Source organism: Sprattus sprattus (genome assembly GCF_963457725.1).
Source record: "Sprattus sprattus genome assembly, chromosome: 1".
Lineage (NCBI taxonomy): Eukaryota > Metazoa > Chordata > Actinopteri > Clupeiformes > Clupeidae > Sprattus > Sprattus sprattus.
Window position 1 is genome coordinate 66,972,197 of NC_137920.1, and position 26,253 is coordinate 66,998,449.

At 48.2% G+C, this 26,253-nt stretch overlaps 1 protein-coding gene across 2 annotated transcripts in view; it reads right to left on the bottom strand.

Annotated features, from left to right (window-relative positions):
* The window catches only part of abr (ABR activator of RhoGEF and GTPase), a gene marked incomplete at its 5' end in the record, with an annotated part of 125,444 nt that overhangs the window by 35,373 nt on the left and 63,818 nt on the right, over positions 1-26,253 (bottom strand). For both annotated transcript variants that reach the window (XM_080839151.1, XM_080839152.1), the window contains 10 exons: positions 7,209-7,346; positions 7,738-7,835; positions 13,123-13,197; positions 17,200-17,304; positions 17,539-17,614; positions 17,757-17,873; positions 19,749-19,920; positions 22,117-22,238; positions 22,721-22,861; positions 24,202-24,254. In XM_080839151.1, the coding sequence (XP_080695277.1) occupies positions 7,209-7,346; positions 7,738-7,835; positions 13,123-13,197; positions 17,200-17,304; positions 17,539-17,614; positions 17,757-17,873; positions 19,749-19,920; positions 22,117-22,238; positions 22,721-22,861; positions 24,202-24,254 (1,097 nt within the window). The remainder of the gene's footprint in view (positions 1-7,208; positions 7,347-7,737; positions 7,836-13,122; positions 13,198-17,199; positions 17,305-17,538; positions 17,615-17,756; positions 17,874-19,748; positions 19,921-22,116; positions 22,239-22,720; positions 22,862-24,201; positions 24,255-26,253) is intronic.

A 26,253-nucleotide genomic window follows, 5' to 3' on the forward strand; every position in this document is an offset into this window, starting at 1 on the left:
ACGATGGAGAACTGAAATATGCGGTCAGAGTTCATCCAGCATCCAGCTCATCCATGAAAACAGAGTGTTATTAGCCTGGACACAAATAAGCATGTATGTAAAATATCTGTAAACACTCACACTCTGACACACACACCTTTTGGACGTCAGTAGTATCCAAGATTAGCTGAGCAGTTGCGACTGATATGATTTACATGCTACGAATTTGTCTCCAATTAGGTCTGAACGTGCCCCCTGCCGTGAGTGAGCATGAGGGAGCACCCAAGTCCTCCATCTGTCTCTGCCAGGTCCTGCTCTGTATGCACGGCCCTGGGGGCTCCCACAGGGTCTGAGGGGGCTGGGTAGAGGAGGGGGTAAAGGAGGGAAGGGGAGCAGCGGAGGTGACATGACAGATTACAGCACGACACGACGGAGGGCAGAAGATGATAAATGGGAGGCCATATTACGGCCATTAGGCGCAGCTCTCATTTACTCACAGACACACACACACACACACACACACACACACACACACACACACACACACACACACACACACACACACACACACACACACACACACACACACACACACACACACACACACACACACACACACACACACACACACACACACACACACACACACACACACACACACACACACACACACACACACACAGAAAAATCACTCAGAGTGTGAGGTGACACGTAACTGCATAACTGAAACAATGGGATCCCCAACACAGCCCCCAAACCAGTCAGCAGCACAATGAGACCTGAGCTGTGAGACACTCACTGCTGGAACACTGCACAACCAGACAGGCTTGTCATCTGATGACCCATCACACTGCACAACTATAATGTTGAGTGCTATGACATCCAACACGAATTGAACATGTCAGAAATGTGTTGGAAGACCTAATATATCTTGGAACGTCCAATAGTTTCTCAAAAACATTTATCACAACACCTCGTTCATTCTGAAGATAGTTTTTAAGATAGTACTTGGACTGTAGATAGTTCGCCTGGCATTCCACAGAGTGCTGCAATTTGGTGGAAAGAAAATCATGCAGTTAAATCAGCCAACTGAAGAAAGCAGCCAAGGAAAGAGATGTCTGGAGGTCCCTCATTGGTAGCCTCCACCCCAGGAGGGGTACAATAATAGGCTCCTTCCTTGGAGGCTCTTAATAAAGTCATATTTTAAGCTGTTTCAGAAGGAACTGATGCGTGGTAGCCCACCACAGTTTCACATGTTAATAAGAACCCTAAGAAAGTAGGAATATGGAATGTCTATCAAATGTATTCTAAAAATTGTACATATATTATATACAGCATAACACTTACACTACAATGCTTGCAAATGTAGTCGTGGGTCAAAAAAAAGAAAACGTTCCAGAGGCACACTCTGTGAAAAAGAATAAGAGCGAGAGAGACAGAGTGCTGAGTATGTGTGTGTGTGTGTGTGTGTGTGTGTGTGTGTGCAGGCTGGTTGCGCTAATGGGCTGAATATAAATCCAGTGGTGTTTGCCTGCTGCTCTACGCTAATGTAATGTTCTGTAATGTAACTGTGCCTGATGCAGGGGGCCCTGCCTGCCAGCAGCACGGGTCTTTGTTCTCGTGCGCCGCTGACGCCTGGACTCTGTCTCCCATTATCTTTTGGGAAGCCGTTCAAATGGATCCAGTTACGATTTACCCGCAAAAAAACGCCCCGGCGCACAGAGAGGGTGATGGTGGCGGTGTGTGTGTGTGTGTGGGGGGGGGGGGGGGGGGGGGATGTTTAACAGGCTTTAGGCAAACTCAGCATGGGGTTGAGAGAGAGATAGAGAGAGAGAGAGAGAGAGAGAGAGGTGTTTTGGGTTCTTCGGGCCTGGGGGGATTCTGGGGGGTGGCTGTTCTGGACTGAGGGGCAGGGAGTTTGGGAAATGGGCCAGAGTGGTTAGATCACTGTCCCTTTCTTTCTGCGCAGAACAAGATGTTCTGTCCCACTCCATCCTGAGCTGGGTGACCTCACGTGTGTGTGTGTGTGTGTGTGTGTGCTGTGTGTGTGCGTGTATGCGTGTGACTGTGTGTGTGCGTGCGTATTTGCGTGTGTGTGTGTGTGTGTGTTTCAGCAGTACTAAAGAAAAAGGCTTTGTCTACAGGGCCAAGATGCTGCGGTGAGAGTTTCAGTGAGACTCAGCTTAGACACGGAGCTGGGACATACACGGGGGGGGGGGGGGGGGGGGGGTGTTACCTAACTGACTTTACTCCCAGAGGACACAGCCACACTGGAGGGGCACTATGAGGACAGAGAGATGAGTTAGGGGCACAGGCCTTCCTGCTGATAAGGAAGTAAAATTAAGAAAGGAAGACACAGAAATAGGGGAGGAGATTAAAGGGAGAGAGAGAGAAAGAGAAAGAGAGAGAGAGGAAGGAGAAAGAAAGCAGAGAGAATGATAGGTATGGTGGAGGGAAGAGGAGCAAGATTTATAGGGAGAGAGAAAGAGACAGAAAGAGAGATGTAGGAAACTCAAGTGGCTCCCCCAGAGAACAGGAGGCTGGTGGAGATGGAGTGATGGGAGTCTTGAGGGGAACAGAGGGAGAGAGAGAGTGAGAGAGAGAGAGAGAGAGAGAGAGAGAGAGAGAGAGAAAGAGAGAGAGAGAATAAAGCACTGCTGACTCCTGCTTTGCATTTGAAGAGTTTCCTTCTGCACCGCCATGCTATGTCATCTGAGACGTTGCATAACTACTCCCCTGAGAATACAATCAGCTAATCAAACTTCCACGATCTAAAGAAAGACTACTCCCATAATGCACTGCATTACATGCCTAACAACATGGGCACAGCAAGTCCATTTAAGTGGCCCAGTGTAAAAGATGAAAAAAAAACCCTCGCAACATGATCAGAGGAGGCGAACGTGATTAACATGTAAAACTAGCTACTCTACAAGCTCAATAACTGCCATGTTTAGGATCCCTCTGCCTACGCTGTGTCATAGCAGGGCCCCTGCAGTATTGACTGGTTGTCTGCACTGCACTCCCCCACAGGTGGCTCTGGGAGCCAATCTCAGCACAGCCAGGAGAAAAATGGCCTCGACCTTGTCATTGTTAAACGGACGATTACTGGAGTGACCCAGAGGACAGAGGTCATCTCCCACGGGAGTGACCTGCGGAAAAGAGCCGTAATGAATGGCCCAAGGACACCCGTCCATCACAGTCACATGCAGACTCCATTTGAGGGGATATGGGTGAAATGCTACTGCACAGTTGCTGTTTACATGAGACTTTGGCTGATTGACAGCCACTCGGACAGCTGATAGACAGCTTGAACAAGACGCTCCTCAAGGATTTACCTATGGGGTAGATGCTAGCTCAGTTTATTTGCTTAATGAACAACTGTGGTTTACATTACTCAGATTTAGATTCCTGATTCTATTTCAAGCCAAACCACATTATTTTACCTAATACAATCACAAGTCAAATACATACAGTACAACGCAAGCACAATTATTATGTTTATGAAAATGCCATCTCTGTTTTATATGAGGACCGCGCTATTATCAACTTTCCCATCTATGAGGCAAATGTACTAGTGGAAACTAAGCGATAAAATCCAGAGTTTCGGCCCAATGTGACCATTTAAGGGCTTTTTATATTTTGGAACCAGCGTAAATAAATCAGGCCCTCTCTCCAGGGAGCAAAGCAAAACATTTTGGCTTGTTCCAAAGGGAGCCTGACGAGCAACCATAACAGAGTAGCTCCAACACAAAGTCTATGCTACAGGGTTTGTAGCCTGGCATGGCCCAAGATAGGGGCTGTTGAGGTGGGGGTTTGTAGCCTGGCATGGCCCGAGATAAGGGTTGTTGAGGTGGGGGTATATAGCATGGCATTTTGAGGTGGGCTTCAGATACCAAGTGAGATGTTCGGAACAAACCCACTGTATACACACTTTCAGGCTTCCCCTAAGAAGGCAACATTACGGTTTGTGATGAGAAACCTCCAGAGATGCTCTTGCCTGTATTTATGAACACTAAGTGTAACAGTGAGTGTTATGGCAACACAACAGTCTAACAGGAGGAATTTGGCCGGTTTGCCTCCATGGTGGCACAATGTCAGTTCTGTCACTATGTGCTTGAAATCAGATATGCCCTGTAGAGGGGTTTGTGTTTATAGCTGTGAGGCTTAACCCACACACAGCAAGACACTGAAGGATCCAATTGCTATCACTAGGAGGGTTACACATGAAGGACGTTCAGAGGCCGTACAAAGTACACTCTCTTTTTCCCTTGTTTATGAAGCCCCCAGTCTCACTTTCTCCCTCTGTCTCATTCACTCTCTTTTTTTACCTGCTCTCCTCTCATGAAACATCTGTCCTCTTATGAAACTTCTCTCTCTCTCTCTCTCTCTCTCTCCCTCTCCCTCTCCCTCTCACAAACACACACACACACACACACACACACACACACACACACACACACACACACACACACACACACACAGTCTTGTTCACATAATCACTCACTCACTCACTCATGTAATTCCCACCATCAAATGAGGGCCTGCGCACGTTCTTCCACTCTCCTTTGCGCTCTCATGTCAATCCTGGGGGCACAGCGTGAGAGCGACAGCGTTGTTTACTCTCAGAGAGGTGGTTTACATGTCTGCCCCTCTCTCAGGCTCCAAGGCATCTCAGTGCAGCATCCTATGAGAGATGGCTGTGGTCATGACAGCACGTACACTTTCGCTGTCTCTATCGCTCTCTCCCTCTTTCTCTCTCACACACACACACACACACACACACACACACACACACACACACATAAAAACAGATGCCGAACAAGAGACAGAAACAAACAGAAGGGCGTGTGCAAATATCTCTCTGGAACCCTGAGTTCACTTACATAATAACCCTTCTTTCCCTGGATTATACACACACACACACACACACACACACACACACCCCATAGCCAGCCCCTGTTCAGTCCAGTATTGCAGCTGCGTCATTACGAGGTTGTTAACTCAGAGACGAGCTGATAAGGCTTAGGGTGGAACTCCAGCTGCATGCTCCACAGGTGCCAGGCCACATATCGGGGACGCTTTTAATTGACCCCATGGCACAGGCCCGCAACCTCTTTCATTTGTCTAATCTGGCCCCTGCTTAAAGACGAGCAAAGCACAGCTGCTCCGGACACCGCAACAGTGACGGCCATAAGTGACGGCTGCCACGAGAGAGTGAAGAGAAGGAGAGAGAGAAAGGGAGAGAGAGAGCATTTGCTGGCAGAAGAAAATTATGACAGAACAATGACAGCGACAGAATGTTTATAGTTGTGAAGTGGCTGTGCACATACACATGCCAGTGACGGCAGGCTTTCCATCAGGGCAGCTGAGGGGATGTTGTTTTGCTGTTTTGTCAAAGGGATGCTTGCATCGTGTGACAGTCGGGGGTGATGACATGGGAATGTGCAAATTGTTCTAAGTTTTTTTTCTGGGCTATTATCTGAGAGAGAGAGCGAGAGAGAGAGGCATAGTCTAGATGAGAGTCACGGCTTCAGCTGTCTGGGCAGCGAGACCGGAATGTCTCGGGGATGATGTGTAGATGTGTTGAGCAAGCGTCTCTCTGGAGAGGGCCTTCACGTGAGACGGGGGAGAAAAACAGACCAGACCTTAGTAATTCTCAAGGTCAAATTGAGCCGCTCAAAACAATCTCCTGCTATGAGGAGCCTGAAAATTTGGACGCAACCGACTTATGAAAGCAGTCCTGTCCAAAGCGGGAAGGAAATCATTAACCACTTAGTTGAGCTAAATAAAAACATTTAATAAAGTTCTAATAAACAATCACACTGGGTCTTGAAATGTGATAGGGGTACGGTTTATGAAAGGAGGGAAAAGGGTTTGCCTCTCTGTATTCAACAGTCATGGCTCTCTTCGCCTGTGGTGGAGCAGATAGCTGCACCAGTGCTGGTTGTTGCTGAGACAGACTGGCATTCATGCCATGTTTCGGCACACACAAACACCGCCCAAAGCCCACAGGCTATTTCACAATGCACCAAAGTGTTGGCTGAAATCCCTACACTCTCCAGTGCTGCGCGTACACACACAGGCACACACACACACAAAAAGGCACGCACGCACACACACACGCACACACACACACACACACAACACACACAACACACACAACACACACTCTGCACTTTGATGCACTGCTCCACTGTGCAGTGCGAGGGAACACACCTCCCCTGGTGTGTTATTTAGTGCCTTCCTTGTCTCCAGGAGGAGAATAGTAGGACTCCACGCACACTTGGCTACTGTCTAACACGGCCCGTCTCTGTTCTGGCGAGACGGAGACAAGAGGTATGAGCTGCTGCTGCTGCAGTTACACCAGGACAAGGGAGGAGGACTGGGGAGACAAATGCGCCACCGACTCAATTCTGGTTCTCATCCTCAGGAGGGAGGGCGAGCACACTGCAGTTAAGACTTTTTTCCCCCAGGCTCAGAGTTCTGTGTTTTTTTTCCTCATCCTGCCCTAGTTTTGGAGGAGAGTGGTATTTCAGGGATGATTTGGGAGAGTGCAATGCATCGTGTGGGTCCAGGACGGGGAGTGGCAATCCACTTCTTTCTCATATAAAACTTTCTCAAAGACACAGGCTGAAGCTCATTTAACTGCCTCAGTGCAGTTAAATGATGACATACTCATTGATAGTTCTATTCACAACCATTTGCATGAAATGAGGTGTGTGTGACTACACTTGACTTACCTAAAGACTATAATAATTCAACATGAGGGGAAAGTGCTTGAAGTGTGAGAATCTATAACGGGAAAAACAGCGACAGATGGAAAGAAAGCCACGTTTTAATGACTCACCACCAGACTTTGCACCCCCACCACTGCACCACCCCCTTATCGGCCCCCCAAAACCCCACCCCAAACAACACAGCTTTTTCAAAGTGAATGTTTAATGGCGTGTTTTCCCACACAAGGGAATGCAAACCTAGTGAACCATTTTCTTCTCAGACTTTAAAACCAACCGATTCACGTCAGTCCACCGCAACAACCCTAAGCTGATGAAGGGCTTCGACAACAATAGCACTGACTCACTGGGGAAACCACCCGATGTGGTACTGTGGCACTGTGGCACTGGGCTTCTCAGGCTGGGCCAAGCTGGGCTCTCAAAATACTCCTGCGCAATTTTAAGCAATGATGACGAGCTACAGTATAAACCAGGGCAGAGGCTGCCCTTCCTTACCTGAACTTGGCCCTTCCCCACTATCTTGTCCACGATCTCGTTGTCGTCGTCGATCTTGTTGAGCTTGGATTTGTCGTAACACTTTTCATAACAGAGGATCCGTAAGCACTGGGAGCCTTCCAGCTCGATCTCAAACTCCTGTTGTGGAGAACATGATTGCATTAGAGAAAGGGCCTCTCCTAACTGATCTAGATCATCGATCCGAGGCTGAACCAAGAGCCCAAATACAACCGGAAAGACGAGCGGGCAGAATTACACAGAAAAGCAGAGCAGGAGAAAAGCGATGGTCTGGTCAAATCCTCACGGGAATGAAACTCTATTCCAGTAAATACTAGATCACTAGACACATACAAATCATTAAGTATTGTAACTGTGTATTTTTCTGTGATGTGATATGGTTCACAGCCTTGGGAGCCTTTTCAACATCAACCCAGGGACCACAAATACTAGCCTTTGCTTTATAGCATATTAACATACACATTTATTAACATTCATCCTCAATGACAAATGAACTGAGAAGGACACTCACCTCATTCCAGGTTGGTTCTGTGGTGTCTCGGAACACGCGGGTCTTGGCCTTTCCGACATAGTACCCGAAGGAGTCGACTTCCAGAGTACAATAGAGATCTAGTCAGGGAGGAAGATGGGGGTTGTAAGAACACGGACTATGAAGGACATTCTGAATCCCACCATTTTATTCATAATATTTTCATTTACATATACAGTAAAACTGATGCAGTGCCCTAGATGGATAAGCACCCAGTCTTCTTAATACTCAGTAACGGGACAGGTTCATGAGGCGCTAAGCCATACGTCTGAGTTTGCCTTGAGCTATGTGTTAAGTGGGGCATAAATAGTGGGGTAAAAATCTGAATGAGTGAAGTCATGAAAATACAACTGTGTTAAGGGTCATAGCACTGACAGTTTGCCATCAAGTGCATGGCCATTAATTAGCAAAACTGTCCATGTGTGTCAACATTGACAAAGCAAATGTATTGAGGACTTTTCAGCCACACGACCAGCCACACACACACACACACACACACGCACACACACACACACACACACACACACACGTGCACTGCACACCCACAAAAACCCCCCCACACACAGAGACAGCTATGTCCTCTGGGGATTAGAATAACTCAGGCCAGGATAGGGAGGTGTCAGCCCTGCTAATGCACTCATTTATTGGGCTGCCATGCGTTTTCACAGAGCCATGTCATTAGAGAGGCTGCCCCACACCGCGCTGAGGCCCCGTGTCATTGATTGGGCCGCCTCCCCCCGAGCGGCTGTGCCTCCCTCGACAGGTTGATGGATGGCTACGCACGCCGACCTTTGACCTGTGCGAGATGTGTGGGGTGTGCTGCTGTAGCATAGGGGAGGAGGTGAGAAAAATCTAGACATAGACAGAACTCCATTTCGAGCTGGAGTGGAAGGTTCAAAATCAGGATCAGCTAGCCAGAATTAAGTCCCTATTCTAGATCTCGATACAGCAAGTCACGAGTCTCATACTGACATGCACATACGTATATTCCTACAGTCTACTAGAAACTATAAAAGGACTGTATTTGGACAGTGATACAATTTGCGTTGTTGTGGCATTTAACCTTTAAATTAAATAAACTAAGATATTGCAGTTCTCCTCTGGTTCTATTAAGTTAAAATGTTTCAGTTTTTTTGCAATGGCTGTGCCCAACATAGCACTTCCAGGTTAAATCTTGCAAAACTTGTCACAAGCTGATAATATCATTTTCTGTGATGCTCACTGAAAACATCCCAAACCAAAATGAATTCCCACTAAGGATGTCCAGACCAAACATCATGTAAATGTCTCATCTGGGAACACCAAGCAAGCCATGCCCACTCAGAATGAGTGAATTCCACTGTCTAACCTCCTGAGGGGCCAATGAGATCGTCAGACTGGCAGACTAGCCGCTGACCTAGGCATAATACTAAGTATGGGCGAAGTCAGGGGCAAACCCGATGCGCAAACGTCGAGTCCACACTGAAGGAGACGCAGCAAACTGCTGAGGTAGGAGACAGGAGGACTGTCGGTGAACCCCAGAGGGAAGAGGGACTTTGCCCTGACCGCTCAGTTACCTCCCCACCAAATGAACTGCAGGATGGATAAAGATCTTTCACTAAAAGCCCCCCGGGCCGGTTCAACAGATTAACCAGCAACATGCCTTCTCTTTCGACAGCCTTTTTCTTGAAGGCTTTACTGGCCCGGCTACGAACACTAAAGGGAGAAAAGCAGGTCAAATACATATCCTCTGGGCCCAGCGAAGGTTTCAAATTTAAGTACGGAGGCACAGAAACCCACTTCGGTTGAGGAGGACCAAGGAAAAAGAGCACACTTCAAAAGATGAGCCAGACAGAGAGTTGGCCCGGGGCCTTTGAGCTGTTGGCGTGGGCGGTGTCAGGTTCACAGTCTACGCAGCAATAACGCGCCAAAGTGCCCAGGTGCTTGAGAAAGCAGAGCAGCGCCCAGACACTCAGGGGGAGCTCTGTCTCTGTTGAGCTGACTGGCATTGTGGAGGGTGTAGAGATCTCACGCCGGGCTATTCCTGCTCACACACAAAAAACAGTGATAAAGTGCTTGTCATTGGTCAGGGTGAAATACCAGGGAGAACCAATGGAGAGGCTGTTGATAAGAGCTACAAAAGCGCAACACTGCAGTGCATATGGCTGACGACTAGCTTATAAAGCAATTTCATCATCTCACCCAAAGAAAGCAAATCAGGATTGCTTTCGTATGAGGATATAAAAGGCCATTTTAAGCAAATTAACATTTCATTGAGACTGTATACCGAACCAGTGTTAAATGTCACTGATTACACGGAACACTCACGTGTTAGCTCTTTCCTCCCTCTTTATCGTGCCTTGGGCAAATGGGTCACTACAACTTGGCATCAAGGCTGTTTGGGTGGTGTGACCGCAGTGTGCGACCAACTGGTGGTCAGTGATAAGAGTGAGTGATGTCCTACACACACACAAGGGTGAGCTACGACATCTCCGCTTCAGTCTCTGCACGTGAGGCTGTGAAGGTTTACCTTTCACAGTCAAGGAGCCTTTAGAGCTCCCTCACTTGGTGCTGCCAGCATTCCCAGGACCTTCATGGCAGACTGGATGATCGTCAGGATGTCAGATCACCGGGGGTGGTCATAAGTGGGTGCACACACAGACGAAAGGGAAATTAAACTACAATGTCTGAAAATCCCTCTGCCTCCTGTGGTTCACAGGTCCCATACCTTGGGCTGCAAACCCCCATCCAGCCACCTGTGAGAATGTGTACAGTTTGTATACGCACAGGGAGGCTCCAAGGGGCCTGAAGCCACCAGAGCCAGTCACAGTAGAGTCTATTGTAAGGCTGAAGCAGGAAAGAGTGAAGGGAAGAGGGAACGAGGGCACAATTTCAGGCAGGATACAGTCTAATCTAATTCCTTTTGATTGGAAACAGAGTGATGGCATTAATAACCCAAAAAAAAGGGGGGGGTGGGGGGGCAGATTCTTAAAGAAGAGAGAATTAAATAAGCACTGTATTAGATTAAAGACAGGAAAAGGGAAACTGTGTGTGAGAGAGAAAATACATCAACCACAACTGAATAACAAACCTGAATGCAAAACACACAGCACAGCACTGCACTGTACTGCTACAATCTCATGGAGAGAAGATGACCGGAGAGTCTACTGTAACGAAATGCCGAGAGGGAATAAAAAGCTGGGATAAGCTGATGCTAAGATACTGCTTCAACATTCTAGGCCAGTCAGCTACTAACTCTTTTTTTCCACTCTCTTTCTCTCCCACTTTCTCTTTTTCTTGCTCAGTCTCTCTTCTGAGGATCCAATCGAATCCCTTCCCTTATGTCCACAACCCAGTTTTCTGCCGTTGCCCTGAGCGCAGATTTGGTTTAGTTTCCTTTCGGAGGAGCTGGAGCTCAGCGGGGGCTCCGCGGAGGCTGGCGCACGTTCCCTAAGACCGGCTCTCTCACATCCTGAGAATCAGATCCCACAGAAGAGGGTCCGACAAGCAACAGCCAATTTGCAGCTCTTTCTTTCAACAAAAAAAGTAAAAAAACACAACAAAAAAACTGGTGTGGTGGTGGAGCTGTTTCTCAGGCATCTCTTGTGAGAGTACATTAGAGTGTCGTGTCCCAGTGTTCACACAGCAGATGTCATTTTATCCTGAATCCGAATTTAGCATGGCAGCAGAACAAATAAACCAACCGCACACATAGATGAGTGTACAGAGACGTCACACCCACAAACACGCACATACACCTTCTTCTTTCAAATCCTTTCACAAAAAAGCAAAAACAGATGAGAAGTGTCTACTGTGGCTATGCCTCTGAAGCAACCTAAAAAAAGATGGTGATAAATGCACACCACATGCTTAGCAGAAAGGAAAGAAAAAAGGAAAATAAACAGATACTGGCATACTCGCCGCACAATGTGCTCTCTAAAGAAAGCATTTAGGAACAAGCCAACCTTTGTGAAAGGGAAGAAAGGAAACACACTGAAATGCTCTACTGTGACCTGATGCTTACCTGGGCCACCTAGGCACCACATTCTTATGGGCCCTCAGGCATTCTGGCATAGCACATACATAACAAATGCTCACATGCTTGTGCCATGCTCTTAATATACTGCAGTTGTACATTCTGACACACACACACCACACACACACACCTACACACACACACACACCTACACACACACACACACACACACACACACACACACACACCTACACCTACACACACACACACACACACACACACACACACACCCCAAACCGGCTGACAGTGACCTTAAACATGAGCAATATGATTATCAAACGGCACTGTGATACGACCAGGCTCTACACTGTGGTGAGCTCTGGCACTCCAGAACCTATGACCGGTCTCCAGGTGCAGCTTTTTCAGTCCAATAGCTATATGACAACATCAGCCCAAAGCCCTTACTCACACTGTTATAGAAACAGCAGCCTCTGTGCACCAAGTGATGCTATTTCTGTCCTGTCATCTCTGTCTCTTCGTATATCTTTGAAGCTTATGTAACAAGTCCCTCTCTGGCTTGAGGAACACACACAGCCCTGCAGTAAATCAGACAGCTGATTGTCAAGATTTCTGTAGTTAAGTCTGTAGAGATGGGGTGTGGTGAGAGGTCACAGTGAAGGGGGCGAGGTCAACAGCAATCACAAGCTCCACACCCACCGACCCAACAGTGCCCCCCCGCTTCCTTGGTCCTGTGTGACCTCAAAGGGCTACCATAGAAAGGCCTCCTCCACATCACTTCAGTGGATCTCTCTAAGCTCTGGGGCGCATGGCCGCCCTCAACATGAAAGGCCTTGCAGGAATGCCGGGCTGCGGTCAGGAGCATCTCCACTGGGACCGGCTCTGCGGCTGCACTCTGCTTTCACTGCCTGCTTTTATCAGGACCAGGCCCGGCCACAGCGGTGGGTCAAAACCTCAGATAGGATCAGGCCCACGTCTGCTGAGGTCTTTCTGCGGGGGGAAGTTTACCTTCCTGGTGGGAATTGAGAGAGACCTAAGGCTCGGGCGCGCTCTCATTGTTTGGGGTTGTAACATGTGTAGTAAATTACTCGAGTGCTGTAAGTCTTGATGGAGCAACAGCTCTTCCTGTGCGCACAGATAATGCATGGTTTTCTGTGAACCATACACAGGGATTTGCTAAGACAGACAAAGCCCTAAACCACACACAACCCTTACGCATGCATGTACACTTATACACACACTCTACTTCTTTCACTCTCACACACACACACACACACACACACACACACACACACACACACACACGTGCACACCATCAGACAGGGACAACAGAGGGAAAGAGACTGAGAGAATGTTGGCTGCAGAGCTTGCAGCTTGAGAAGGGCTTGACTTACTGGCTGACTCCTTGAATCCTGTGGCCGAGTGGACAATCACATGCAGGAAGCCATAATGCCCGGGGGACTCCTCATCTGGGAGGAAAGAAAAAAAAAACACTCTCAGCTACAGGGAGCCATGAGGGACAACAAGCACATCTCACAATCACATGATTTCAAAGTTGATCAGAGGAAAAACCCTTTGCTACACAAATAGCATCCTGGCAAGGGATGCTTGGGTTCCACCTCAAATGTTGCTTTAGCTGCAGTCCGGCCTTCTGGAGACACGGTGGTTCAACAGCTTCCCTATTTATTCAGACTTATCACGCCTTTGCCATCTTAACAAATAGGATTTATGTGTGTGTGTGTGTGCGTGCATGGGTGTGTGTGTGTGGTGGGGGGGGAGGGGGTTGGAAGTTTGGGGTAGGGGATTAAGTGTGTATGTGTGTGTGTGTGTGTGTGAGTGAGTGTATGTGTGTTGGAGTGTGAGACGGAGGAGACGAGGCCCCTCAGATGACAGCAATATTCCCTTACACACACACACACACACACACACACACACACACACACACACACACACACACACACACACACACACACACACACACACACACACAAAACCACACACACACACACACACACAAAACCACACACGAACACACACACCCCCAGATTGCATCTTAACTACAGATCAGCACTGGAAGCCTCATCACAAATTCCTATCACATCACCTGAAGGTAACTCCCCAGCAGGAGGGCAGGGAAAGGTCCCTCTGGAGCAAGACAGAAGTGAGGAGAGAGGAGAGAGGAGAAGGAGAGAGGAGAGAGGAGATAGGAGATGGAGAGAGGAGAGAGGAGAAAGGAGAGGAGTGAGGAGAGAGGTGAGAGGAGAGGGGAGAGAGCAGAAAGGAGGAGTGAGGAGAGAGGAGAGACGGAGAGACGGAGAGAAGGAGAGAGGAGAAGAAGAGAGGAGTGAGGAGATAGGAGAGAGGAGAGAGGAGATAGGAGATATGAGAGAGAAGAGAGGAGAGTGGAGAGGAGTGCGGAAAGAGGAGAGAGGAGGAATGAGGAGAGACGGAGAGAGGAGGGAGAAGAGAGGAGAGAGGGAGGGATGAAGAGATGGAGAGAGGAGAGAGGAGAGAGGAGAGAGGAGAGGAGTGAGGAGAGAGGAGAGAGGAGAGACGGAGAGAGAAGAGAGGAGAGGTGCAGAAAGAGCAGACAGACATGGACAAAAGAACAGGGGAAAGTAGACCTGAACTGAGGGGGTCTCAGCTGGGCCTATTTTCTATTCTAATTCTATTTTGCCTGCAAGCAATAAGCAGAGAGCTGCATTAGTCAGCTCCTGGATGTGTTATTTTAAATAAGATGCATCTTTTCCCCCATATAGTCACACTGCTGAATGCAATCTGTTCTAAAGTCTGGGAACTCTGGGAACTATGAACTGGGTTATAAAAATGTGACCCACCCTTGTAACACTGTATATGTTAACACCCTTTCACATCATGACTGCCATGCATCTCAAAGGGCACCCTGTATATTTTCTGTCATAAATGTGCAGGTAAGCTCTTCAAATATACAGCGAGACCCCGGAGAAATGTCTTCAGGGTGGCCTTGACACAGATGCCCTCACACGTATGCACACGTGCACATCCCCCACGCATGCACACACACACACACACACACACACACACACACACACACACACACACACAGTCATCTGTGTGTGAAGTGCACGGACTCTCTCACGTGCTGCCCTGCCCTGCTGGATGGGCTTGAAAGGGCTGGGCGGCCTACACATTTCCGGGGGAAATAAACGCAACCTGAGGAGGGCCAACTGTGTCACTACAACACCCAGGCCTCCGTTAAGAGGCCAGCCTCCATACTAATAACTGTTTGTGTATGTGTGTGTGTGTGTGTGAGTGACTGAAAGGGACAGAGAGAGAATGAATATGCACGTGAATGTTTGTTAATGTGTGTGAGAGAGATAAAGAAAGAATGAGTGTGCATATGTGAGTATATGTGTGTGTGTGCAAGTGAGTGTATGTGTGCCGGGGGTGTTGGGGGTTCAGAAACAGCCTCCTCTGACTGTATGATCCCTTCCTCCAAAGAGCAGACAACCCTCCTCCAAACAGAAGACAATGCGTGTGTCTGTATCACTTCTCTGAGCACCGCCAGCGCAGAGACGAAGAATAACAAGGAGGATGTTATCTTTGAATCAGAGAATCCTGAGAGACTCAATAATCCCCACAAAGTCTCCCCTCCTGCCAGCTCCAGACAATCAGATCAGCTCACTGCTCTCAGCGCAGTCCCCTGCCTGCCCTGCCTGCCCTAGACCTCTCCTCAGGACTGATCAGCTCACTGCTCTCAGCGCAGTCCCCTGCCTGCCCTTGACCTCTCATCAGGACTGATCCCGGAACAGGCCTGGTCTGTGGGAGCTGCGGTGCACAACCCACTTCCTCTGCTAATGACCCTTTGCACACCTGAGACAGCCTGCTATGGCAGTGACTGTATGACTGTCATGGAGTGTCACAGTGGCCCTGTTCTGTCAAAGGCCTCTCAGCAATCAAAGCTGTGAGAACAGACAGGGGCTGTGATTGTAAGTTTGGGGGGGGGGGGGGGGGGGCACAGGGGTGTGCATTCCAACCCCAGCTGGTCTGTATTTCAGCCTGTCCCCTCTTCCTTATATTTCACTGCGAGGCAGGGGTGTGTGTGTGTGCGTAGGGGGATGAAGGCATCGGGGGCAGTGAATGTGTGTCAGTCTCCCAGAACTGGAGGCCTGTCTCAGCTGACTCACTCCCACAGCACACAGAGCCAGTGCAGGTTTGTCCTTACACACTTTTCAGCCTGAACTTCAGGAGCTGACCGTCGTTCTGTTTTCTAACTTTGTACTGACATAATGCCGCAATGAGTAATTTGGGTGTCTTTAGCTTGAAGCGCCACTAGGGGGTGTTTGTGAATGTTTGTGTATTCACACAAACATTTAATAGGGTTACTATAAAAAGCTCAAGACTTTAACACGCACCCATTAAGGTTATACAGCCTAATTAGGTAGCCAGAAGTCTTTCATGCTTCCAGTAAAATTAGATAAAATGGCTGTGGTCAACTAAATCAAACATGTTTGCAAAACAGAGTGTTATTTGTTATTCCACCAAGTAGGCATAATCCTCTGGGGGGGGGGGGGGGTCATTAAGATAGGCCCTAGAGGAGAGCAGGAGATAGGCTACACGATAAGATCCCAATCTCATGTCACTGCTGTAGAGAGGGTATGGTGGTGGAGGTCTGGGGTGGCTGTGGAGGTCTGGGGTGGCTGTGGAGGTCTGGGGTGGTTGTGGAGGTCTGGGGTGGCTGTGGAGGTCTGGGCTGGCTGTGGAGGTGGAGTTCAGCATTGTGGGAGGTGAGACTGAGTGGAAACACAGGGGCAGAATGAGGGCGCCCCCCCCTGCGATTTCCCCCTCCATCCGGTGTGATCGCAGCAGGGAGAGAACGCTTGGCTTTAATGTCTACTCAGTCCAAACAGTCACATATCAAGTCCCACCGGAGAGAAAAAAAAGAATATTTGAAGAGATTTGAAGACAAACAAACGAGGCCATGAACCTTTTTTTTGCCAGGCCGTGGCTGGAAACAACATGGCACAGGTTATCAGTGGATTGGAAACAGATTGTAACCTAGATTCCACTTAAAATCCAGTTGGCCTTTTTTTCCTGTTACTGCTGCTGCAGAGGCGGTAGCAAGAGGCACATTCATGTGGAGCTCTGGAGGGATGAGCGGAGAAGAAGAGGGAGAAGGAGAGGGAGAAGAGAAAGAGGAGAGAAGGAGGAGAGGGAACTTTAACTGAAAGCAGAGTTGGTAGAAAGTGTGGTGTGGATTCAGTACCGTGTCAGCTAAAGGTGGCGCGTTCATTAAGTGATGAAAGCTAATGAGCAGCACAGGAGAGAGGCAGGCAGACAGACGTGCCAAGCTAAACTCAGAGCGAGCGGGAGTCCGTGTGTGTGTGGGCGAGGAAGGAAAACAAAGTTGGATAGGAGAGAAGACAGACAGAGAGAGAGGGAAAAAAGGGAGAGAGAGAGAGAGAGAGAGAGAGAGAGAGAGAGAAACTTACCATCTTTGTGGCTGGTGAGTGGGATGTTATGGACGGTTCTGAGTTTGAAACAGAAGCCGGTGAGAACCTGCAGTTCCACAGAGCTCAGCACACACGCCTGCAGGTCTGGAACGCATCAACACACACAACACTGTTACACCACTCTGCGCCAGAGTACACCATTGTGCTGCTTGGTGACAAACAATAGCAACCAATGCTGAAGAAGCTATTTACAGATACACTATGTGTAAGTAATAAGACTTCACAGATGACTAGTCCTATATAATGTGGCGAATTCTAAGAGGAATAACAGTTATTAGGAATTTCAAACATGCCGATGTCCTCATTCGTTTTCCATACCTTTCTTTTGCAGTTTTTCAATGCTCTCTCTCCATTCTGACCTTTCATAGTCTGAAGACAGCAGGAACAAGTAGCTCTGGTGGAGAAAGACAAGATGGACTGAGATACAAAAGCAATGGCTCCCTCTAGTGTTCAAATGTGAAGCCATGGAGTAGGCAGGAGGACCAGATGCTTATGACTAGATTCATTGACATGGGGGTGTGTTGTGGTGGCCTTACCTTGCCATTTCTGTTGTGGATGCGGAAGGGGATTGTGGGAGAGTGCAAGAGCAGACCGGACTCCTGCTCATTCATTTTCTTTCTCAGCCGTTCCACTACTCGGCTCTGTCCCTTCGACTGTGCACACGCGCGCGCGCACACACACACACACACACACACACACACACACACACACACACACACACACACACACACACACACACACACACACACACACACACACACACACACGAAAACAAGTAGTCAAGTCAAATGGGTTCATTAGAAATTCTGTGGTTCAGTCATTGAACAAATAAATAAAGAACAGAGGTTTTCTAAGGGAGAAGATCCACAAATGGCTCCTCAGAACAGGACAATATTAGATTCAAATGAAGGAGGCTTCACCAGTCAAGCCACTTAAGAACCTTCCTTCCCAGGGTTACCTGTACATCAGGTAAGTAACCACGTCTAGCAATCCCAAAAACCGCATCACTTCCCGTGCTTCTCTCCCTAAACTGATCTTCACCTCCATCCTTCCATCACTACATCCCTTCATCCTTCTTCACCTTGCCTGAGAACTAACTCTCTCGCTGTCGTTCACAGAGGCGCAGCTCTCCGCTCAAACACACTTTGGGCTGTGCGGCCGCTCGTGCTGCATATTCAAGAGAGGCGTGTGTGTGTGTGTGTGTGTGTGTGTGTGTGTGTGAGTGTGGGTGTGTGTGAATGTTGGACGATGGAAGATCCCCAGAAGCCCAATATAAACCTAAGTTCCTACAAGCCATTGTGTTTGCGAGAGCAAGGGAGGAAGTGAGGGGTGTGCGACTATGCACCAGTGTTCCCAAAATTCTCCCCACTCATTATGCGTGTTTACACTGGATAAGATGCTTATCTCTGTTCCATGGTACTCGACTCAATCTAAACAAGCCTAACTCTTTTCTCACACTATGACTGCATTTATATATGTGTGTGTGTGTGTGTGTGTGTGTGTGTGTGTGTGTGTGTGTGTGTGTGTGTGCATGAGTGCATGTGTGAATATGCGTGCATGTGTGTGTGTGTGTGTGTGTGTGTGTGTGTGTGTGTGTGTGTGTGTGTGTGTGTGTGCGTATGAGTGCATGTGTGAGTATACGTGTGTGTGAGTATGCATGCATGCGTGTATGTGTGTGTGTACATCAAACACAGCACATCATCTTGTGTACACCATTAATGAGTCATCCAGAGCAACCATCAAAACAACTTGTTCTCCAAGTGCACCGGTAACTCCTGACAGGTTCTTTCCAATCATAACACGAGCGGCTCAGCTTGCACACAGAGAGAGGCCCTACACAGCGGAACACAGCCTTTAATTCCTAAAGATAAACAGAGCCCTGGGCAGATGGGGGGTGGAAGGTGGAAGTGATGTACACACACACATCCACTCACACACACACACACACACACACACACACACACACAAACATACACACAGTTGGGCACACCCAGGTATGGCAGGCCATACAGGAGGTGGGGGGGGGGACTAGGGGCAGTGGCCCTTCCTCTGTTACTGGAAGTGGAGTCTGCCCTTAGCTGACCCCAGTCTGTGGTCGCAGCCATGACCCCCACAAAGGAGCAGGGCTGCAGCAGCGCACAAAGCACAGTGCTGCTCACTAAAGAAGCTCCCAGACAACAGCTGAACTGTGACACGAATCTCTCCAGGATCTTGTGGACATCTGAACCTGATAAGAGCCAAAATCCTATCAACGTTCAGCTACCATCTTGGTCTTTGAAAAAAGCCTTGATACAAATGAAACTGAATATCTCACTGTTGTGGGTCTGGTCATACAAGTGAAAGTCTGGCTTAAAAATGTGTTTCCCTCAGCATACTGGTCACTAGCACTTGTCATAATACTCGTTGTTTCCTGTGGTTTGGCAGACATACATAGACAAGAGCCCTCAGCTTTGAATGGTCTCAACGGACTCGAACATCAGCATTCCAGGATGGACTGGGCCAGTAAAAAAAAGAGACCACATGCACACCTTTTCCTTCTGAATGTCACTCTTGAGGCCACAGATCTTGTTTTTCATCTCGTCGATCTCGTGCTCTGGCATCGTCTGGATGTGCGGGATGGATTCGACCGAGTCGTCCAGCGTCTGTAAGGTGAGGTCAGCCAGGGGGATGTACCACTTACACTCGTACTGCTGGTGCTTCCTGAGGGATGGGGGGGGGGGAGAGATAAAAAAAACAGAGAGCAAGAGAGAGAGAGGCGAACAAACAAGGAGCAAAGAGCAGAGAGAGAGGAGAGAGAGGGGGGGGGGGGGGGGGGAGAGAGAGCGGGGGGGAGAGAGAATTAGATTCAATTAGAGCTGGCCAGGAAGCTGAGGACAATGGACGATTGCAAGACAAAAACGGCTGCTGTATTGCTGCGAAATGTAATATTCCTTTTAATGTGTTCTAAAAACAAGCACACCTCTTTGTTCCTGTAACATTCACAGTATTTATATACAGCCTGTGTGGAGGATCTGTGAGCAGTCATTTTTTCCTCGTCTCAAACACAGGCTAAAAGTAGATGACAGCTCATTAATAATGTTTCGGAGGAACCACGGTGACAGAAATGAACACGGTGGCACATCTGCACATAAATCATGCGCCTACAATTACGTCCAGGGGAAAGCACCTCCATTTTTCTAATTGGAAATTCAGAAATTAGCCCGGAGTGCACACTGTCAACTCATTAACACAGAAATCATATTCACCTCCACACACACACACAAATTATATTTCACCCCCCCCACCCCCACACACACACACACAAATCATATTCATTATGCTGGTGAGTTATGAGACTGAATCCTACGACAGACCAAACATATTACCATAATGTTGACTTGAGACCAGCAGTGGCCTTGGCCTTTATTGGATAATGTCCTGCAGCGTTTAATTATGGCTAAAAAGGCTACTGCCTTGTGCTCTCTCCCTCTCTCTATGTGTGTAAGAATACGACAGGCTTTAGCAGACTGGCCTTCCATGGCCTCCAGTAACACTTCACATCAATACTTCTCATTTTGGGGAACAAAGAAGTGGAATATAAGGGAGTGGTCTAATTTCTCTGTTTCATGTGTTCCGTTGCAGCCCAGGACACATACATACGCATGCACGCATGTACGCACATACGCACACACACACACACACACACACACACACACATCCGGCCACATACTGACACCAACATTTTTCCTATTCCATGTTTCTTTCTATTCTGTATTGTATGCTAATTGTCCCTGTATAAGCGTAAGACAACTCCGTGGGGGACTGAGACTTTGTTTGGTTGTTTTTGTTTCCCCTGTCAACACTGACAGCACTTCCACTCCATACAGCCGCTCATAACCATCCCAGATGTGCTCCACAGCTCCACAGCTCGGCTCATTATGCAACTGCCGTTTTATAAATAAACAAAATATGCCTAATAAACCTAGCTTGTCTCCTTTACTTACACACCAGACAAGTCTCATTACACAGAGTCTGTTTTATTGTAATCGGGCCGTATGAATATTCATGTCTCTGTCACTAATTAGAATAAACTGGAGAACAAAGGGAGAGGCTATAATCAGGGTGACACGGTGGAAAATGAGCGTTGGACTCGAGACACAAAGGCAGCATCCCCCCCTGTTGGTTATGGAGCTTATGAATATAGAGACTGACCTGAGAGCAGGTTAATAAACCAGGTTTATAATGAAGATAAGCAAACCTTAGCTAATCCAGGAGTGTTGTGGGAAGCGCAGATAAAAAGATAAAAGTGGGGGGAAAGGGTGGGTGGCAGAATGGGAAACGTGAGCTGCCATGGAGATGTGAGGTTTTTCACTCAGACAGCCAGGCTGTGGGAGCTATCAATCCCTGAGACGATGGTGTCCTGGACAGGGTAACCTCGCTGACGGCCCCGGTGTCAAACGCAAAGCACTCATATAAATGAAACACTTTATCAGGACAGGGGTGACCAGAGTAATTCAGTTCGGCACACTCAAAATCCCAACTGTACATACACACACACACACACACACACACACACACACACACACACACACACACACACAAACACACACACACACCAAGCAGTAAAGCTTTGTGCATTGGATAAGGATGACGATGTAGCTAAGGCCCCCCTAGTTGAATGGAGGAACACTCAATAAAACACCTCTCTGGGGACGTTTGACCGACCAAGGCGGCAGATTAGGCTTCAGGGGCTAACAGAACACAGCAAGCAACCACTAAGCTGCTCAATCTGTGTGCTACCTTCAATTCTATGGCCTGTGTAGCTATGGGAGAGAGACAGACAAAGAAAATCTGACTCATCACAAAGAAAAAAATAAACAAAGAGAGAGAGCGAGAGAGAGAGAGGCCACGCCGTACCCCACTGGAGTCTTCTTCAGCTTGGCGCAGAGCATCAGGTCAGTGAAGAGGAAGACATGACGGAGCTTCCGCGAGCCCTCTGACACCTCCACCAGGAAGCCGTCCTTCACCAGCTGACGAGCCTGCACGGAAGACCAACATGACATCATTTCCTGTTTAAGCGAACACAGACTGTTTCACTAGCACACAACTTGCCTCTGTACAACTGGCTGAGTGCCGTTAGCACTGGCCTTTTCAAAATAACATTACTAAAGTATCCAAATCAAATAATTACATGAACAAATATGTCTTGCGATTATGAATATAGAAGATGCCAACATTGTGGCATGATTAAGTCTTCCCATGATGATATTCAATCATCAATATCTAAAATATGAATGCAACTTCAAGGAAGCCACTAAACTCATCTGGACCTGAAATTCGAGCTGAACAATAACTGCCTGCTAAGGGGCTTATTTCATGTCTGATAATGCACATACAGAGACACTAACATCCCCTCTCTCTCTCTCTCTCTCTCTTTCGCACACACCGTACACACACACGCACGCACGCACGCACGCACGCACACACACACACACACACACACGCGCACACGCACACATACCTCTCCCTTAGGCGTGGTGACAGCGGTCCTGCGTGGGTCGATCTCCTCGTTAATGCTGGAAAGGAAGTTCTGAGATATCCTCAGAGCGTCCTGAAGAAGTGGGAAATCAGGGTGGTCCTTTGGGGTGTGTTTCAGTAGGTCCTGAGAAACACACACACACACACACACAAAAATCACTACCAGTACCTTAAACTAATTTCACACCAATGTTTATGCATTCTAAATGTCAAGTCATACGTCTCTGGATCCCTCCAATCACTTTTTGGGGGAGGGAAAGAGAATGAGAGCGAGAAAGAGAGTGAGAGAGCGAGAAAGAGAGTGAGAGAGAGAGAAAGAGAGTGACAGAGAGAGAAAGAGAGTGAAAATGAGAGAGACAGAGAGAGAGAGAGAGAGAGAGAGTGAGTGAGAGACAGAGAGAGAAAAAGACAGTGAGACAGAAAGAGAGAAGAGAGTGAGAGAGAGAGAAATAGAGTGAGAGAGCGAGCCCCATGCTCAAAAATGAGCTTTAAATCCAACCACAGCAAATCCCCCCCTGCCTCACAGTAGTTCCACACTCAGCAATGAACCCCTCTGACAGCTACATCAACACCCAGACAAGGCAACCCATGCAGGGAGGGGAGGTGAGCTGAGGGCAGAGCGGTGGGCCGCTTGTGTAAGTGAGGTGTGTGAGAATTTGTGTGTGTGTGTGTGTGTCTCTGAGTGTCTCTGAGTGTCTGTGTGTGTCTGTGTGTGTCTGTGTGTGTCTGTGTGTGTCTGTGTGTGTCTGTGTGTGTCTGTGTGTGTCTGTGTGTGTCTGTGTGTGTCTGTGTGTGTCTGTGTGTGTCTGTGTGTGTCTGTGTGTGTCTGTGTGTGTCTGTGTGTGTCTGTGTGTGTCTGTGTGTATACTCAGTAATGTGAGCATTAAAATTCATACTGGCTGGGCATCCATTGAGTCAAGGTGACCTTTGAGAAGAATCCATTAGCTTTTGTTCAGCTCCTATGGGCTACTCGATGAAAAAAAAAACTGCAATGCAATCTGCATAGGGGTAGAGAGCGCAGACTCTTTGGACAAGTCTTTGTTCTCTGCAGATTGCTGAGCCCAGTGGTTGGTTGGATGACTCAACGCGGAGCACATCCGCACCAGATTGGCCCCTTCATTCATCCATTTATTAATTCATCCATTAATTCTTTCATTCATTCATTCCGAGTTCTTGTTCTCCTCAGCAGGCTTAGCGCTCACTGTGAAGACGCCCTTCAAGAACAATCCCCTTTGAGCGCCTTACCTTCCGCCGTGGTGAAACTGGGAGAGCCTGAGAGTGACACCGCTGTGAACCTGTCTACTTCCTGTCCTGCGCATGCATATGCACACGGATGTCTACCAGTAAAAGGGCTTCTGCATATTTGCCTACATATGGGAGCTGATTCAGGTCTGGTTCCTACACATATGGTATACATGTGTAGAATATAGTATAAGTGGTATAATCACTCGTCCTCATACTCACATGTAAGACTAATGTGCTCCGGGTCACACGGTCAATTGGCTTGTACAGTAGAGCTGAGAACACAAACAGAAGACAACATTTAGTTGGTTAAATTACGAAGGACACCGTAACGTACAACTCAGTATGATCTCACAGCCAAACACACAACCAAATGAAGATGCATCAGAGCCTTCCAGCTCAAACTCCCACATCACTCACGGACTACTCGCCCAAAGCTCTATAATAAGATGGATTGCAAATGACTGACTGCAGCATTCACTTAATATGGTGGGGTGGGAAGGGGGAACTGTTAGTACTTGGTAAAGAAAGCTGTGCGTCTATACAGAAGGAAAAAGAGGGAGGGGGCGGGGGAGAGAGCGAGAAAAAAAGAAAGAGAGCAAGGGAGAGAAAATAGAAAGATAGAGTGAGGGAGGAAGAGGAAGAGAGTGATGGGGTCAAGACCCCCCTCCTCTATCCTCTCCCTGCCTGCAGCTCACTGGCTGCCCTTCACCACTCAAAGACTCTGCTAAGTTACAGGCCAGTTATGCAACCGCTACACACACACACACACACACACACACACACACACACACACACACACACACTTTCATAAATGCACCTTCATGCCTTTATGCTTTATAATGAGTTTGTACACACTCCCTTTAACAAACACACACATATAGACACACACACACACACACACACACACACACACACACACACACTTTCATAAATGCACCTTCATGCCTTTATGCTTTATAATGAGTTTGTACACACTCCCTCCAACAAACACACACATATAGACACACACACACACAGACACACACACACACACACACACACACACACACACCAGGATGCAATCTCAGCAGCGAGGTAATTGGGCTTCTTCTCCCGTGAGCCTCTGAGAGGGCTGTGGTGGGCGTCTGACATGCAGTGGAAGCCACCAGAGACGAGGGTCAACACAGCGCCACGCAGGCCCAACGGACCAACACGTCAAAGCGTGAAGGACACACACAGTCCACAGCAGAGAGAGACGCAGGCTCAGAAGACAAACCAGAGGTCCAAAACACACATCAAGATGAATGTCATTGAAAGAGCCTGGCATCAGAGACCTGTGAGAGCTACGAGCAGTATGCCAACGGAGATCTGAGCCGAGGTCAGAGGAGAGAGGGGCCTTGAATGAGCACTTCCTCTCATCTCATCTCATCTCCCCTCTCTCTTTACACTCCCCCCCCCCCCCCCCGCCCCTCATTACAGACCCACATAGCCTTCTGTATCTCAGGGTAAACTGGGGGCAGGGGGCGCACTGGGTCCTCTCTCTCTCTCTCTCTCTGATCTATGCTCAGATTCCTTGGTAAACCCCTCTCCCCACCGCTGGTGTCAGAGCCCATGTTAAAAGCTCACCCCCGTCAGAAGCTGTGTTCTCTCATTCCCTTTCATGCTCTCCTGCATCCGGACTGCTCATAAATAATGCTCTCAATCTCTCTCTCTCTCTCTCTCTCTCTCTCTCTCTCTCTCTCACTCACTCACTCCCTCCCTCGCTCTCTGTCTCTCTCTCAATCTCTCACTCACTCCCTAGCTTTCTGTCTCTCCCTCTCTCCATCTCTAACTCACTCCCTAGCTCTCTGTCTGTATCTCTCTCAATCTCTCCCTCCCTCCCTCCCTCCCTTGCTCTCTGTCTCTCTCTCTCCCTCACTCCCTCCCTCCCTTGCTCTCTTTCCGCTCTTTCTTTCTCTCTCTCTCTCTCTCTCTCTCTCTCTCTCTCTCTCTCTCTCTCTCTCTCTCTCTCTCTCTCTCTCCCTCTGTCCCAAGCCACTATGACTGAAATTCACAGAGGCCCTTTGTGTGAAGTAAGCAGAAGCGCTGGCTAAGGCTGCCTTTTATGTGCTGTGGTGTAGTGTGTGTGTGTGTGTGTGTGTGTGTTTGTATATATGTGTGTGTTTGTGTGTGTGTGTGTGTGTGTGTGTTTGTATATGTGTGTGTGTGTGTGTGTGTGTGTGTGTGTGTGTGTGTGTGTGTGTGTGTGTGTGTGTGTGTGTGTGTGTGTGTGTGTGTACACATGTGTGTGTG